This window comes from Phoenix dactylifera, chromosome 1 (assembly GCF_009389715.1).
Source record: "Phoenix dactylifera cultivar Barhee BC4 chromosome 1, palm_55x_up_171113_PBpolish2nd_filt_p, whole genome shotgun sequence".
NCBI lineage: Eukaryota > Viridiplantae > Streptophyta > Magnoliopsida > Arecales > Arecaceae > Phoenix > Phoenix dactylifera.
Window position 1 is genome coordinate 21,361,312 of NC_052392.1, and position 12,048 is coordinate 21,373,359.

The 12,048-nt window shown below is 39.6% G+C and overlaps 1 protein-coding gene across 1 annotated transcript; it reads right to left on the reverse strand.

Moving 5' to 3' along the window:
- Positions 1 to 1,284: 1,284 nt before the first annotated feature.
- On the reverse strand, positions 1,285 to 7,045 carry LOC103711472 (pyrophosphate-energized vacuolar membrane proton pump-like). Its single transcript, XM_008797610.3, has 8 exons — positions 6,662 to 7,045; positions 3,894 to 4,468; positions 3,214 to 3,593; positions 3,035 to 3,121; positions 2,585 to 2,915; positions 2,075 to 2,485; positions 1,930 to 1,989; positions 1,285 to 1,810 (listed from the first exon to the last, which is right to left on the reverse strand). Exons 1-8 carry the CDS (start codon positions 6,906 to 6,908, stop codon positions 1,604 to 1,606), a joined length of 2,298 nt encoding a protein of 765 aa, XP_008795832.1. The 5' UTR covers positions 6,909 to 7,045; the 3' UTR covers positions 1,285 to 1,603.
- Positions 7,046 to 12,048: the final 5,003 nt, after the last annotated feature.

Sequence of the window (12,048 nt, forward strand, 5' to 3'; positions counted from 1 at the left end):
GGCCCCAGTTCGGCCAAGTCGGGTCCCGGGTTGCCGGCCTTAGCAAACCAGACGGGCCCTGTAAGGGCGGCCGGAACGGGCCTGTCCCCCCCACTGGCCAGCGGCGACCGGCGGCGCGCGACTTTCGTTGGCTTCTGCCAACCATCGGTGTCCGCCGGTGACGCCGGCGAGGTCGGGTTGACCGCAGGGGGTGGCGACCGAGTCGATGACGGCCCAGGCCCCTTGTCGGGTCCGGTTGTCTCCCCCGATCGCGGCGGAGGGTTCTCCCGTGGAAACCTCCGCCGTGTCGCCACCATCCAAGGGCCGTACACTGGCCCTTGGTCCTCCTCCTCAGTGGCCGGAATCGTCCGGTCTGTCCCGCCCTCAGGGTCCTCCGCTCCCGAGGTCGGGCCACCCGCAGCTCGGCCAGTCACCAGAGAACGGCATGCGGCGGCGTCCGCATGATCGATGCATCCACACCGGGGGCAGATCGCCGGCAGGTTTTCGAAGACAAAGGGCTGCCAGCGCACCCTCGTCATTCCCTGGATCAGCACCCCTGGCAGCAGCGGCGCCGTAGTGTCGAGAGCCACCTTTACACGGGCAAAACCCATGGCTCCCTGTTGCTCTGTTACTTCGTCCACCGCAATCGGCCGGCCCGCCTTAGCCGCGATGTGGAGGATGGTCGAGGTCGACCAATACTCCGGCGGAAGGCGGGGCAGTCGAAGCCAAACTATCGCCGTCTTCACCATGTCGGCGTCCGGCTCAAAATCCGGGACCCATGGGCTCATGGCGAGGAGCTGCCCCGCCACCACCCACGGGCCCTCGCTCAGAGCTCGGTCCCGGTCCAAGCCTTCTTTTTGACAAGCAATCGCTTGAACCTAATAGATGGGCTATAGAGAACTTTCAGCCTAGCGAGCAAGCCAAACAAGCCAAATGTAGCCATAAATCACCAACTATAGAAAGTAGAAACCCTATAATACTTTTGACGGCTGGAGGACGATGGTGAAGAAAAAGCTGAACAGGCTCCTAAGCTTCCCTGAAGCCCTTCGAGTGACGGTAAAAATTTGAACAACGTGGCACACGACCACCAACGGTAGGAAATAGAAAGCAGCTACCGAACTGAAAACTTCTTGCAGCCCTAGTCTCTGTTGCCTTGTCTTGACCCCAAATATACCAAGGATTTGAACTACTCAATACGAATGTAATACCTAATAGAAGATTCATGCCCTTGGCACGGTAGCTATCTTCCTTTAAATACAAAAATAAATGGATTAATCACTTAGAAGCTTGGGCACGCAAGAAACATGACAAGCAAGCCGACCACAAGATTTTATGAGAACTGTCTATAACTCTTTCGGAGATCATCATTGTCGTCATCATCACAATTTATCTAGCACAAGGAAAATTTAACTGCTCATGTCCAGCAAAGTCGGGCACTTTGACATAACACCGCGAAAACTTGAAACTAAGGACCAAAGATAAAAATAAAAAAGGAAGTCGAAGTATAGAAGACCAGGGGGGTGAAGATAGATTAAAAAAAAGGATGAGATCAGGTGATGATGTAGCGGTGCAGAGGGGTGGGACGCATCTTCTAAGTAATGAAGCAACTCTTTTCTTTTCTCCTTTAGAAGATCTTGAAGAGAAGACCTCCATGGGCGGCGAAGAAAGGAGCAAATACAAGTGATTCCACAGCCATGAGCTTGATGAGGATGTTGAGCGATGGCCCTGATGTGTCTTTGAGAGGGTCCCCGATGGTGTCACCAATCACTGCAGCCTTGTGGGCATCTGATCCTTTGGGACCAAGGGTCCTAGCATGCTCCGAAGCTCCAGCCTACAACAAACAGAAACAAAAACACAGGGGGGAGATTTTTTAGGGACTTAGATCTCTCGGTTAATTCACCCCCAATGCTCCAAAGGCCAGGAAACAAGAACAAATATGGAATAATTTACCTCGATATATTTCTTTGCATTGTCCCATGCGCCACCGGTGTTGGATGCGGAGATAGCAATCTGTCACATATTAAAACCAATTCAGGACTGGACAATACCATATTAAAAGTATGAACGACTTCGAATGTAGAGAATCGCTGCTGACCTGAACACCGGAAACAAGAGAGCCTGCAAGGACTCCTGACAGAGTTTCCACACCAAAGAAGGTTCCAACGATCAGAGGGGTGAGCATGACAAGAGCACCAGGAGGAATCATTTCCTTGATGGAAGCATCTGTGGATATCTTGACACAGGTTGCGTAGTCTGGTTTAGCACTTCCCTCCATGAGCCCAGGAATGGTGTTGAACTGCCTGCGGACTTCCTCAACCATCTTGAGAGCTGCACTGCCAACACTCTTCATGGTCATGGCTGAGAACCAGTAAGGAAGCATTGCACCAACAAGCAACCCAATGAAGACTTTAGGGGTGAGAACATCAACGGTTGAAATCTCTGCTCGGCTCACAAAGGCACCAAAAAGTGCCAGAGACACCAAGGCAGCTGAACCAATAGCAAATCCCTAAAAAAAAAAAAAAGACAAGGGATGCATTGAAATGCACAACCAAGACGAGTTATGATGAAGAGAATTACTTTATATCACAAGAAGCAATTATAGTACCTTTCCAATGGCAGCAGTAGTGTTTCCCGCAGCATCTAGAGCATCAGTTCTCTCACGAATTCTGTGGCTCATTCCAGCCATCTCAGCAATACCTCCAGCATTGTCACTGATGGGCCCATATGCATCAATGGCAAGCCCAGTAGCAATGGTGCTGAGCATACCTAGGGCAGCGACAGCAATACCATACATGGAGGCAAAACTAAAACTAACAAATATGCTGACAGCAATCGCAAAAATTGGAATGATGACAGATTTGTATCCCAAAGCAAGCCCGAAGATAACATTAGTGGCAGCTCCAGTTCTACATGAATCAGCAACATCTTGCACAGGGCTGCACAGGGGGAAGTAGAATTAAAATAAAGATAACCAAACTAGAACATGAGGTAACAGAAAGTATTTGGCCATCATTATTTTATTTTTTTTTTGAAAAAGGGAAACTAATTAGCGGACCTGTATGCATTGCTTGTATAATATTCAGTAACAAACCCTATGACCAGGCCAGCCCACAAACCAATTGCCACACAGAAGAACAGCTCCCTGCCAAATTCCAACGCAACAAAATAAGGTACTGATGAAGAAACAACATAACCTTACTAGGCAAACAAGAAATAAAGTTACATGCAGCTTACCAGTTCTTTACTGTCTTCTGTGCACCGAAATTGAAGATTGTAAAGGTTGATGGGAGGGCTATCCAACTAACGATCCCAATTCCCAGAGTCATAAGAGCGGTGGAGATTATGAGCTGCCCCTTAAGTGCAGGCTCGATCTCCTTCACTGCCTTTATCTCAAAGAAGTCAGTTGCAAAGAGAGTAGTAACCAAACAAACAATGATACCCATGGCGCTAATGAGCAGGGGGAATAGAATGGCAGTCAGTTCATGGTTAATTCCGAAGGAAGAGATTGAGGCAACCACAAGGGCAGCACAGGAAGACTCAGCATATGAGCCAAACAGATCTGAGCCCATACCAGCAATATCCCCAACATTATCACCAACATTGTCAGCAATCACCTATAAATCATGTCAAAAATACATCAAAATCTACAGGAAGAATAGAAAATATCTGCAGTTAAACAAAAGCTAGAATATGTTGGTAATATAAACAAAAATTCTGGTAACTATAGATGTCGGTGATAACAAGGAATTAAAATGATATGGCATCAAAAAAAGAGAGAGAAAAGAATCTTATCATCCTAAAACAACGTAAGAGATCAGCTGCAGAATCTAAATCAGGAAAAGATAATTTAGGGCCAGGGATGAAAAATGAGTGCACCAAAACTAAGTGTTTTCCTGAACAACAGAGGTTCTTACAGCTGGGTTTCTAGGGTCATCCTCAGGGATGTTCCTCTCGACCTTTCCGACAAGGTCAGCACCAACATCAGCAGCTTTTGTATAAATGCCTCCACCAACTCTCCCAAAAAGGGCCATGGAAGAACCACCAAGGCCATAACCAGTAATTGCCTCAAAAAGGCCTTCCCAGTCTTCTCCATAATACAACTTGAAGAGGTTAATTGCAATGAAGAGTACCAGAAGCCCATTCGCAGCAAGCAAAAACCCCATGACTGCACCAGACCGGAATGCAGTAATGAATGCCTTTCCAACACCCTTCCTGGCCTCCAAAGTAGTCCTGGCATTTGCATATGTTGCAATCTTCATCCCAAGAAAACCAGAAACCAGAGAGGTGATTGCACCAAGCAAGAAAGACACTGTGCTAAAAATGGCATTAGCAAGGGCAGGCTTGCAAGTCTTATCCTTGCTATAGGTGCAGGGCTGACTCTTTGTGCTGAAGCCCTCCACAGAGCCAAGGAAGAGGAAGATCAGAATTGCAAAAGCCACCATGAAAACTCCAACATACTGATATTCAGTGAAAAGGAAAGATGTAGCTCCTGTTAACATGCATAAAAAGGCTGAATGTCAGATCCCACATATGACATGCCACACTATGAAAACTTTTTTTTTTACTTAACACCATCAACAAAATAAAAAAAAAATTAAAGAAAAGGAAAATAAAGTAAGCACCAAAACAATTTCATGAATCTAGACAGAGTTCACATCTCATTTCACAACAACCTATAATAAGGTTGCTAGGTAGGTAAACAAAATCAACACAAGTTATTTATATAGTCATTTTATAGTAGTATCAACAATAATATCCATAGAACAACCACTATTGATTAATACGAGTTATAGGCAGACATAGTTTCCATCTGCATAAACAAGAATTTGAACTAATTTGAGTTTTCACTCTATGCAATCAGAGCCAAAGCAAACAACGATTTGACTAGCTGGTGAACCATGATTAATAGATTAAAAATTGGGGTAAAAATAATAAAACCAGGCAGTTATAACCTTCAAAAACAAATTAGTTTCCCCCTCTGTTTCACAATACTGGCAGTAGAAGACCTACCTTACAAAGCAGCCAGTAAATCCAATAAAAAAATCTAATCAGCAATATATACAAAATTAGATAAATGCTAAAGGAAACATTCATAAAAAGAACCCTATAATGAAATATAAACCTGGTTTTGTTCCCTGCAGAACAGCTCAGGTCAGCACAAAGGGTGAAGAGGAGGACAGGGGTATGGGGTCTTTTCTGTTCACAGGATAATGGATCTAGATATAATTACTCCACAGATCTGCATTTTTTTTCACATGCCATGCACATGCTTCTATTCACAATTTCATTAAAAGAATGTTTTATCTTAACAGCTCACATATTCTTTCACAAATTATGAGCCGTTGATGGATACAGATAGAAAACAAAGATCAGTCTGCCTAACATGAATATCAAAGCAATTATGTGCTTGTGCAAGGTCATTGGACATAGATCACTTTTCTTCCACAGCCACCCAAGAAAGTTGAGTTTTTATCAGAAACACACTGCATTACCACATGTAACAATAAGACATTGGGTAAATATACAATTTTTGGGGATGATTAATTTCACAATGTACTTTCATTCATGTTACTAGCAAGATCTGATTGGCAGCACGTAAGATCCAGTAGTCGATACCGAAGAATCATTAGATAAGAAGGTCATGCAAGTGGAATATACAGATGAGAATCAATCTAGGATCTCATTTAACAAAGTTCTATGAGGCTCCTCTCATGACGTTCTAATAAAGGACACTTTTTTATTTTAGCAAAGAGCTACCCTAATAACCATATAAAAAAGAATAATTGAGCATTTTTATATGGATAACTAACACTAGATATGAGAACACAAATATTGGAACCACTGTTGAATTAACATCATAGCACGTCATTTCTATGAGAAACAAGAATAGTTGGGATAGGAATGCTGCAAGAGTTAAAAAAGAATTACATAGCGAAGTCAGGACAAATCTCGTATGAAAAACAGTTCTGAGGACCGCAATCAACAACTGCTTATCTCCTTAACAAAGTGTCCAACATAAACCAGAAATATAAGAGATCGAAAAAAATAAAACGAGAAAAGAGTATAACCGAAGAGCAACACTAGCATAATACCAACATAAATATCCTAGAAATATCAGCAAAAAATGGCTTGAAAAAGTATAAACGAAGATAAAAGAAAATTTTGATATAAGATCTGGCTAATGTCTGAAGCACAAATTTAAGCTATAGAACGCAGATGCAAAAGAATTGTTTATCTGAAAGTAGGAAGAAGAAAACTATAACATAGAGATGACGGAAAGCAAACTAAATGAAAAAAATCATCTCTTGCGGTCAAAAAAATAGTAAGAAAAGATCTGGAATAACTACACTCAGAAAAACAGAAATCCTATAGGGGGAAAGCGTTTTTTTCTGTCAAAAATAAGATAAAAACTTTTTAAAAAAAGTTATATCAGTTAAAAGCTTCGGAAAGGAAAAGAAGGCTCGTAAAATTAACGAGTAGATCGAATCAAGACCTGGAAAAAAGGAAGAAAAAAAAAAACCTTTTTCCTCCAACTATCGGGGAGATCTGAACGAAAGCAAGAAGCTTCACCGAACCTTGATTTTGAGCATAAAAAGCTCAGACCGTAAAACCACCAGATCTGAAAGAAAGAAAGAAAGAAAGAAACATCGAGACGCAACAGATCCAACCAAATAGTTCTCACCCTCCGAAATGGCGGTCTGGATGTCGGCGCACTTGACGACGACGTTGTGGTCGTTGAGGCCTTCCTCCTCCTCGATAAGGTAATCGGAGTAACCGTTCTTGTTGCCGCTTGCCGGCGGCTGCTGCTCCGGCGAGAGCTTCACCTTGGAGACAAAAGTCCACTGGACCAGGGCGAAGACGATCCCGACGACGGCGGCTACCGGGATCAGAATCACCGTCAGGAGATCTGAGAGGATCGCCGCCCCCATTGCCGTATCTGGCCGGAATGAATCGCCCGACGAGACGAGCAGCGCAACTCCTACTCCCCAAGAAACGCGGAACCGAACGCCGAGGGTTTCGAGAGCTCTCTCTCTCTCTCTCTCTCTCTCTCTCTCTCTCTACCGCCTCTCCAGGACCAGCTCCGGTTCTTTATATAGAGACGAGCGCGCCGAAGAGAGAGAGGAGTTTGGTTTAAAAAAAGTAGGGGCTAAAATGAACACTTAAAAATAAACGGATTTTTTGAACAAAATTTTTCCATTTCCGGGGCATTACGGGAATGGTGGTTCGTATTGTTGACTGCATTTCTGATGTCGCTGCAGAACGGTTTTCTTTATCCGCTGAGCGCCACCACGCTGGCGCTGCAAGTGGGCATCCCGACAGGAGTTTCTGCGAGAGCACGTTTGGTAAAATGATCTGGAGGAGCACGCGGCGAGTTTTTAAACGAAGTCGCCGCGTCGACCGGCTCCCGGATTGTGATTAATGTACGGCTTCATCGGATCGAGCTTTGGGACGAAATTAACAATAAGGGGGCATAAAAGATTGGAATAGACTCCATCGGTTTAACGGTCCTGATTGATGATCTAGTGTTCGAAATGGACGGTACCGATACGGCCCATTGCAAGATATGACACGCTTGCTTAACCCTAAGGAGCTTAAGAGACGCTTTCATGAGATATAGAAATAGAAGTCAAAATAACATTAATCGTGAAACTGAATTAGAAATTAGCCGGTTTGGATCGTATAGAACTATGCGGATTTGGATATCTATTTATAAATCTAATTTAGATATTTAGCTATTTCTATATTTAGTTCGGATCAGATTTGAATAGTAATAATAATATTTAATCGAATATGGATTTACATATGCCTTGTAAATTTTGCTGGATCCAGATCAGTATTTAAATTTATCCCACGATATCCATTTTTTTATCGGGTTTGGATCAAATTAGGATATGTACTTATAAATCTTACCAAATATTCAATAAAAAAACTCGAAATAAACCCTTATATAAACTTTGTCGGTTATCTGGTAAAAGAATCCAAATAAAACCCTTGTCCAATCTAGATATATGCTTATAAAATATATCGAATCCAGGTATCTACTTTAAAAGTTTGTCGAATCTAGATATCTACGAATAAAGTTCGTCGAGTTTTAATCCAAATGACTCGAATTCATATTTATATGATCGATCTTGTTATACATCCAATTAAAATCTCTAAATAAACCCCTTATATAAACCCTTACAATAGAAAAAGTTACGTTTCCTTACTTAAGTGTGTACTTACAAATTTTGCCACATCCAGATGCAGATGATCAAAAAAATATTTATATAAAATATGTTCACATCACTACATAGTCTTATGATGTATATTTTCGTACTTTATATTCTATTCATTATTTTTTTGAAATAAATATTTTAATAAAAATAAATTTAAATATATTTTATTTTATTATATGATATTTTCATAACTTTCTTGCCGAGGAGTACGAGGATGATGACGATCGTGAATTCTTCAAAAGATTGTTGGAGCAAAAGAACTGGCAGATCGATCAGCTTGTTTCTTGTTGAAAAATATTTAAAAGTACTAACCGCTTCTTTTTACTCCGAATTTATATATATTTTTTCTCACAAGCTCCCTAATATTATTCATAATTGGTTTTATTTATATTGCAGTTACGGAGCAATGGTGGTATTTGATGTTGAAATTTTATTAATATTTTTATATTATATATTTATATTTTAAATATTGTTAATGCAAACTCGGGCGAATTAGTGTCTTGGAACTTTAAGTAGGTCAATCTTTATCCATATTTAATAATTAATTATATCTTAAGCCCTTAATTACTCGTGCATTGAATGATCTAAATGGTGGATTCTATTTCAATCATTGTATAATTGATAATAGGTTTCATTATTGAATTTGCTAAGAGCCTAGTTTATATCCGGATAATATTCAATTTATCTCTATTTTTTGAATTTAAAAAAATATAGGTATACCTAATATCCAATTTATATCCATGTCTATTTAGAATAATTATAAATATATTTAATATATGATTTGTACCATATCTATTTAAAAAATAAAAATGGATACTTATCTTCATAAATCCATCATTAAACAATATATATACAAATATAAATATATTAATATCTCCATCATAAATAAAATATTATATTAACAGAAGAGGAATGCGATGAGAATCCAACTCAGAATGGCACCACTTATCCTGTTTAATTTGGCTTAAATCATGGCAAATTATTGTGAATCAGGTTGAATTATTCTTTCAATAAAATAAAAATATTCAGATCCAAATTTTCAATTTATTTAATAAATATGTTAAATTTGATTGAAAGATTTTTTTACCTAGTTGATCGACTTGCCACCTCTAGTTGCAGATAAAATAAAAGAGAGAAATTTATAAAATGAAAAAAAAGAGAGAGAGAAAGGGAAACGGGATTCCCCTTTTCTTATAAAATCTAGGACTTCTAGAAAAGTGGGGTGGGTGACGTAGAAAGGGACGACCGTTTCATGAAATGGCGTGCTGCCGACTCTTTCACCTTTTGATCTTTTGCCGGATAATACTGTATTCTTACTTCATAATTAATAATTATTTTTTTGTGATGACAGGTGGGGTCCGTTACGGTCACCGGAAAGAAGGCGCCGAATGTCTGACTGGCCACTGGGAGAGAGCCACGTAAACCACAGCATGGACCAGGCTATACGAAGAGCCAGCTTTTGTATGTTTCTTTGTCCTCGGGGCCTTTGGTGTGCCGGGTCCAAATTAGGAAACGGCCGCGTGCGTCCACAGCTGGCCCTAGTGGTACGCGGCCGAGAATCGACGATGCATGCGCGGCGGCGACCACACCGCGAGTGAGCGGAATCAGATGCCCTTCTGGACTTTTGCCGGTCCCATTGGGGGGGATGCGGCTAAGCGGCTTAGCTGCTTCGTTGCAACGGAAGGTGGCAGAGAATAACATTTATTTTCTTCCGTACAAAATATATATTTAGAGAGGTTAATGGTGACTCTTTATGAATTGTAAAAAAAAAAAATTTGCCTCGGACATTCGATGGTATATTATTTTCTGATTTTATTGGATGTATCCATATTCGTATTATATGATATATCTATTTTAACAAAAAAATAAAAAAAATAATATTTTATTTGAGGTAAATTATTTTGAAAAATAAATATTATTTTCTATATATATTATTCATTGGTTTAAATTAAGACTATATTTGGCAGAGCAGTTGATGGTATAGTTTTCAATAATAAAAAAGAATTTTTTGAAATAGAGTTTTTATAAATAATTATTCACATATAGCTTACTGATTTTTTTTTATTAAACGCTACTATACTATCCAAAAATATTTTTAGAGAATAGAAAGTGCTTTCGACCTAAGTAAAAATAGCGATAAGCACTTTGTAGATTATATAATTTCTAGGCTTTATGAGCTGAACATGAACATTATCACTGATGCTATATACCCATTAATATGTGTTTAAATAAGTAGACCTTGATCTAGCAGAATTATATCTTCTGGTGGAAATGTGTGGATCGAATATAGCATGCCATATGATGATCATTCAAAGTAGCAAACTTGAACATTGCACCACTGATGATATTGTAGTATTTATCATATAATAGTGTGTTGAATAATAATCTGCACTTCATGAGCTTCACTTCTCATCTACTCCATAATCCAAGATCTTAAATTGTTAGTTTCCATTGATCCAGGAACATGATATTGTGCATGAGGGGCGCTATGTTCTCTACCACAGACTGGATCTTCACAGAATCATAGATCTTGCAATTCTACATCACAGCAGAGCGCCCTGGAAGCATGTCTTTGTCTTGCTGGTTCCTTGGCCAGATCCAATTGAGAAAGATGTGGCTTCAGATATATCCAATGGATTTTATGTCTTTAAATTCAACAATGAAGCATATGCATAACTATATATCACACTTTTGGAGGGACCTTGCATGACCAGGTACCTAATCCAATCAAAGGAGGTGGCAGGATGACTTCAGGTGTGGTTGGATTAGGTCCATTCGACCGCAAAGCAACGCACACAAATTTGAAGAAAAAAAAGAAAAGCATACAATATACGTGTGCTTACTCATATTGCTTCATGATTGGACTGATCTGCTAGCTCAATAGTGGACTCGATCCAACTAAAAATTACATCTTTGAAGGTGGCTGAAAAGGCCATTCACTATATTAGATCCAACATGCAACCTAAGATGATTGTGGTTGCAGCATCAATTAACAATAATTTAAGTATCATAGTTTATTATTGAATCTTACTGTCGAGCATTTTTTGTACACACTTTGTCCTTAGCTTTGGATGCACGTATCAAAAGCTAAGAACACACGTTTGTAATTTGGTTATTGATGGCCCAATTCTAGCCACCGGCCATTTATTTATTAAAAAATAAAGCTGGGGGGAAGCGCGCGTGATATGTTTCCCAAAAATATAGCCGAGACTGGAATATTAGAATATTCGCATCTTCGTGATTCTGGCTGAGAGATGGAAGTCATGGCGCCGACATGTACCGCGCGAGAAGGGGACCCATTGGTTGGAGCGCCCCCGCAATAATCTTGGTCTGACACCCCTGTTACGTTATTGGGATAGGCAACATAGAACAATATGGGCTATTATTTTTTATTATTTGCTATTGCAATGCACTGTTGTAACATAAATAAAAATCATTAATTTTTCTTGTACCTTCTTCTAATAAAAGTTTAAAAAATAACACTATTATTTGATTGTCATTGTCTATTATTTAATATCATGAAACCATTATAATGGGTCTTATTTTTGTTGATTATTTCAATGTAAAAAATAATGATTGTCTTTTGTGATAAATAGTGGCTGTTCTAATTATTAAACATAATGATTTTGGTAGGGTTCGTCGCAATTAATCATGTATTATTCAGTTTTTTTGTTCGAAGTTGGGAAAAGAAACTGAAATCACTATATTCTCGTAGTAGGTCTTCTTTTTGTGGGTTTAGGTCATTAATCACCATCACATTTTTGGATTATGGATGTTATTATGATTTTTATATTTTTCATACATTTTAATCTTATAGTTATCTAACTAAAACCAATTAAACTTTATTGCT

Bases quoted from the DNA above. Each gene is read 5' to 3' on its own strand.
- LOC103711472 (XM_008797610.3), bottom strand. From the start codon at position 6,908: ATGGGGGCGGCGATCCTCTCAGATCTCCTGACGGTGATTCTGATCCCG. The intron at 4,469-6,661 runs GTGAGAACTATT...GCATGTTAACAG, and splicing joins CCAGACCGCCATTTCGGAGG to GAGCTACATCTTTCCTTTTC. The intron at 2,486-2,584 runs GTACTATAATTG...TTTTTTTTTTAG, and splicing joins CTACTGCTGCCATTGGAAAG to GGATTTGCTATTGGTTCAGC.